General features: G+C 29.3%; 1 protein-coding gene across 1 annotated transcript; it reads right to left on the bottom strand.

Moving 5' to 3' along the window:
- Positions 1-657: 657 nt before the first annotated feature.
- LOC147067797 (endocuticle structural glycoprotein SgAbd-5-like) lies at positions 658-4,585 on the bottom strand. Its single transcript, XM_085952825.1, has 3 exons — positions 4,494-4,585; positions 2,391-2,521; positions 658-1,253 (listed from the first exon to the last, which is right to left on the bottom strand). Exons 1-3 carry the CDS (start codon positions 4,500-4,502, stop codon positions 1,082-1,084), a joined length of 312 nt encoding a protein of 103 aa, XP_085808951.1. The 5' UTR covers positions 4,503-4,585; the 3' UTR covers positions 658-1,081.
- Between the last annotated feature and the right edge of the window lie 1,603 nt (positions 4,586-6,188).

The raw sequence follows: 6,188 nt of genomic DNA on the forward strand, positions 1-6,188 counted from the left end.
ATGAGTGCACGACCAAGAAGAGAAGGGAGATGAGAAAACAATATAGGTAAAACAAGTGTCATATTAATTATAAGGCGATAAAATATTTTGAATAAGTTATTTGTGTGGCCCATCTTGCTCAGTAATATTTTTTTAGCCCACCAAACGATTTGGGTTGGGCACCCCTGTTCTAAGCTATGTATGTCTGTTATTAAATGAGAATATTTACGTGTGTATTTATCATATTATGATGATAAAAATATTTTTCAAAATAATTGTTTAACAATAAATAAATCATTCAAAACAAAATTTTGTATTGTTACCTACTTCTACCCTTATTTTTTAACCATTTACTCCACTATTACATAAATATGCTGATTTTTGGTTAAAACTTTCAGTCATCACTGTACTGGTAGATTTGTTAAAACAATCGAGTCAATAATATTTAGATTTCATATGCTTACTCATTGAAATAATCTCCATTTTTCTCATCATTTCAATGATCGCGTATACTTTTCGTAAAAGTATTCTAAATGGAAATATCTCAAATTAACAACTAAACAATAAAAGCAGCATAAATAAATACACATATTTCAGCAACAAAATAATCAAATCAAATTAATGATCTGTTAAGAAAAGTTCACAACCACAACACCTATTATCAATAAAACCAATGTATCGATAAATGCATCATTTTAATTATTATAGGTATCGTAAAATACTGGTTTTATGATACAATTAACATAATTTCATTTTAAGCAGTCGATAGATAATATTATTTCAACTAAATACTACACAATATAGTATCGTGAATCTTATCATAGCTGTATAAATAAACAATATGTAATTACTTCAATACAATAATAGTTTTACTATCCATACATAGTAAATTATACTCATTGATACTAGTTTATCAATATTAATTAATATGTTTATGTATATTATTATTAATTTAATTATAAATTATGCTTTAGCATGTAGTAGGATAAATATTATTATAAATTAGATACCTACAACAATTTATGAAAGTCATCTCAGATTCATTTCAAAAGCCGGTTGTTATATATAAAGCCAATCAAAACGCGTTTGTTTTTCTTTCGCCTTATTGGATTCTATAACCATTTTCATCGGCAATATAGTTGACGGTTTGCGTAACGCCATCTGGAGTCACATAGCTGTATGATCCTTTCACGACATGTGACTGATTTTCCGGATCATTTGTGTTTGTAAAGAAAGCTTGCTCTTGTCTTTTGCTGCCATCTGATGTTTCATACCTGAAACATTTACGAAAACCAATATAAATGCAATGGAAATTCAACTCTTACCATAACAGTAGGTATATTATAAATTTTAGTATAAGATTTTTAACTAAACGTAGGTGTACGTTTATAGCTTTGCACTTTTTTGCACTTTTTACTACCCAGATACGGCTCTTTGCCTAATTACCTCGCATAAAATTAGATCAAATATATATTATGTAAAATAAAGTATTTTTACAATATATTACATCATTTTCATTCTAGAGCTGGAGTGCAAAGTTATGAAGCGTGTACTCTACCAAAGTATTAATTTCTTGTGACATTACAATTTGTCTGCTTTATAATTAATAAACAAGGTATTAGTTATAGTTATTTAATATGTTGTACTTCTTTTTCTCTTCCTCTTCAAAATGTATAATAATTCAAATATTTTTATATTTAAGTATAAATTATTCATTTAAAACACTCACAACATTAGATAAAAGTTAAAAATATAAAAAAGTCATAATTATAACTATACACCAAGTCTTGGAAAGTCAAATCATCATCAGCTTGATGAAGGCCTCCCGTAGGTCTCTCCACCCTTGCTACCACGTACATCCATCGAACTTTATAAGATCGTTTATCCAGCGGGTTCTAAGGCATCCCTTAGTGCCCCTTGGGTACCACTGTATGACCGCATTTGTCCAGCGGTTGTCTACTCGCTGAGCGACATGTCCAGCACATTGCCATTTCTGCTTCTTAGCGATCTGTATCTGCTTGACGTTAGAATAAAATGTATCTCATGGCTGGGTAATCTCCGTAGATAGTAGGTACAAGTATTTCTTAAGAACTGTCGTCCGGATAGCTGTAGATATTGTGAATTTATTCACAGTAAAATATCCATAGCCCAAATCTTCTATGAAAAGTGTAACAACGAAGAAGAAAGAATAAGAATATCAATTGTTTTAATTTATGCGTTGATTTTACTCTTATTTCAAATCAAGGCCGATTTCATGAAAATGTCATGTGAATCATATTACAATGTAATATATTTTGATGAGCGGCATCAAAATTGAACAAGTTACCACCAAAAATGGAACCGAACATAGTAATACCTCCCGGTTTCGGTAGGGTTAGTAATTATAATATTTAAGTGATAATGAAGCTTACGCAAAACCATAAGTTCCCAAGCCATCGTTTTGATTTTGGTAATGGACAAGTGTCGATGCTTCATTATTATTCCTTGGATTTGAGATTGGTACTGCAACAGCAATTGCCACGAATGCACTGAATAAGATTGCCTGTAAATAAAATACACGTTTGTTTTACGTCTAAATAATGACAATAAAAAAATAAAATACTAAAAAATCTATGCTAGGTATAAAAAATAAATGTGTGCTTATTACATTGAATATGATACATTCATTACATAAATGGGGATTTTCCTCTGCCCATAGTAACATTATTGACTAAATTATAACATGAGGTTGTGCTTGTGTGGAAACTTGTACGTATGCAGTTCACCATATCACAATTCACCGCGAAATATTGTACCGGAAATATATGGCCGTATATTAAATACCGTCCAACCTCTTTGGGTCGTATAGTACTGACATACATATTGACTACATTTTAAATCGATATACTTACGGCGTAAATAACTAAGTACCCTTACTCGATTATTGATTATTGATTATCTAATTCAAATATATTTATTAGACATTATTTCTAAACAATGTTCAATTTTCTATATCCTAATAAAAATATCATAAACGGTTGTACACATCTAAGAAAGTTTTCAATAAAGTTCTTAAAATAAATTCGTATAATAAAATACTGAACTAATCTAATTTTAAAACATTAATGCTTGCAACACATAATTTAAAAGTTTACGTAAAAGTCTGGACGTCAATTATACTTGTAAATTTTATTATTACCGTTAAATTTTATCATTTTCTTTTAAGCGTTGGAAAATGATTTGCTTATACTGTCAACGGAATAGAACAAAATACGCTAGGTACCTACCTACCTACCTACATTTAATACTAACAAGACATAGATGTACATATTTAATTTACATAATACATATAGATTATTAATAATTAGTGATTGGAATTACGCATTTACGTTTTAGATTTTTGTTTTTGATCGGCAATATTGATTTTAATTATAAACTCTCTCAAACACGTCACATCATCGATCATTATGTTTTCCCATGTCGGGCGTATATAAGATCAATGGTTTCAATTAACTATTTCTTTTATTCAACGAATAATTCACAAGATTTAAGAATGCACCATTCTAATTATTGACCATACATAATTATGAAAACATTTAGGATAAAATATAGCCAATAGAAAAAAGATTTAATTATGTATAATCAATGGTTCCACTTTGGATGGAATTTTTGATTTATCTAGTAATGCATGACATATTATTACAATATATTATATACTGTCAGTTATTATGAAAAAGGAGTGTACTGTGACTAGAGAAGAATTACAAAAAAGCAAAGTGCCTTTAAAAGTGTTTTGTAAATTTTATAGTTTTATGGATCAGCAAAAGATAATATTTTTTTTTTATTTCAAATGTAAGTAATAAATACTCTACTACTAAAAATATAAATAATTGTTTAATATGATAATATTACCATCCATTGAACCATTTAATTTTATTATAATTATTGTACCATTGAATTAATCGTCGACATCTCACGAATGTGTCAAAAACTTTTTTAAATAATTAATAGTTTAAAAAATGTATTGGTATATTTAAATAAAAATCTCTTGTATTTAATCAAACGGAAATAAATGATTCATCAAACGCTCGTTCTATAACAGTATATTATAAGTTTATTTTTGAAGAGTTTAAAAAATATTGTTTTGTTAATTTTGAAACACTTTAATGGAAAATTGTATTTAATTGCATGTATTTACAATTCAGTCACTAAAAATAATGTGCCTGGTAACATTACACTCCGCCTTCAGATTGTAATGATAGAAATATGTATATATATATATCACTATTTATGTTAGAAAGTTCACTGGCTTAAATAATTATTCAACATTGATTATAGTTATTATACATAAGCATAAAAGAAAGAAAAATCACATTGTAGAACATATAATAAGTCACTGCAATCCTTATTTAAGTTCCTTTAATGATATCTAAACTCTATTTTCTGGAATTCATGCATACTAAAATTTACAATTTTTTTTAAACATTGAAAAAAACAATTAAATTTATTTGAAATATGTACGTGTCGATACTCACGATTTTCATGGTGGGATTTAGTATTTTCTTTTCAGCTGTTTCGCAACAAATGATATTGTTGAATAATTTTTCGGATTTATATATTTTTTTGAGCACAAATAACTTGCTCTGACCAGTTTTTATACGCGGTTTATCAAAATCTTCTCGAGATAAGTCGTTTTGTGACACTTTAATCTAGAGTTTATGATAATTTTTAAATAGCTGCCGGTTCAAGTGAACATTAGATTTTTCTAATCTTGTCTAGGTACGTACATAATAATATAACGGTTAATTTTATTGTTATAATCGGTCAGTCACATCACCTGAAGAAATGTGTGGGTCTCTATTAAAATTGGACATACATAATATAAATTATATTATTTGAATGGTTGCTAAAATATATTTTCGCCATATAATATTTTAAAAAAATCGTTGCTTTTACAGATGTAGCCAATGCCTTACATTCAAATTAAAAGAGTTTGGTAGCTGTCAGTATATTATTGATCATTATATCTGTTTTTAATGTATCAAATTATTCGACCGCAATAATAAATTCCCAGGGACTCATATTCCAGTGAACAACTGTTTACCTGTATCAACAGATTGAATGGCGATATTAAATACTGTATCGCAATGGAAAAATAGTCTAATATCAATTCCCATAGTATCATATTATATTATGACTGTAATAATAAATAAAATTCACAGCTACTCATATTTAAACCGCTGACTCGTTCAATATAATTATGTACAGGAATATAATATTTAGGTATTACTTTTGACTGTATAAATTACGAATAATGATTTATCAAAATGTAACTCGAACATACGTTTCCAGTCTGTTACCATCGCAGTCTCTATATCGCTTCGCCCAACATCTGATCGTACCGAGATGATGACCTCGGATCCGTACCTATCATAAGTTAAGTATTGTATCATAACTGCTGTAACATACTATTGTACCAACCGTTACGCCTAATAAAAGCCTCGCTCCTGCATACATCTTCGACCTATCCATCATCAGAAGGACAACACAACAGTTTAAATTACAAAGTAAAGAATATACACTTTAATCTAAGTTGTATATTGCGACATAATTTGTAGCTGAAGTTGCAGTAGGCTGACCTAATTTACTGTGTTAAGACGATACTTCAGTGAAACGGCAAATAATTTTTAACTATAGGCGAGACGAAATTTTGGACTCGCTGGCAATCGAAGAGCGAACTTCGAGGTGTGAATACGTCAATTTGTTTCGCGATGGCGACTGGGGTATTAATTCTTAAATTGTGTAAAGATGACTAAAAACGTTACCCATTTACTTTAAAAATAAAACATGTCAATGAATATATTATTATTGTTACTAATAGAACAATAAACAGAACATTTAATGGACTTATGTTGGATTTATATGACAAATTATATTTCGTTCGGCATGCGCCATTTGTACCCGCGACCCGTAATCTGCGCATCGCCTAGCCACGATATTTTTTAGACCATGCCTCAACTGAGGTATAGCCTTAAAGACAATGTAGTGAAGGTAACAGGGTAGATAAGAAGCGTGTAAAGTCTCCGAGTTCTGTGGTTTGTGATGTACATCGTATTCCTGTAACCCAGATCTCAATTATAATACAATTTATATGGTCAGTAACCTATATATAATATAATTTCGTAATGTTATGGGATAGCGGATCTGCAATTACATAAAATTACGAATAA

This window comes from Rhyacophila brunnea, unplaced genomic scaffold (genome assembly GCF_057557595.1).
Source record: "Rhyacophila brunnea isolate RB1 unplaced genomic scaffold, BYU_Rbru_1.0 scaffold_3, whole genome shotgun sequence".
In the NCBI taxonomy this organism is placed as follows: Eukaryota; Metazoa; Arthropoda; class Insecta; order Trichoptera; family Rhyacophilidae; genus Rhyacophila; species Rhyacophila brunnea.

Coding starts and splice junctions, on each gene's coding strand:
- LOC147067797 (XM_085952825.1), bottom strand. Junction 1,254..2,390: donor TTGGGAACTTATGGTTTTGC/GTAAGCTTCATT, acceptor TAAATGTTTCAG/GTATGAAACATCAGATGGCA.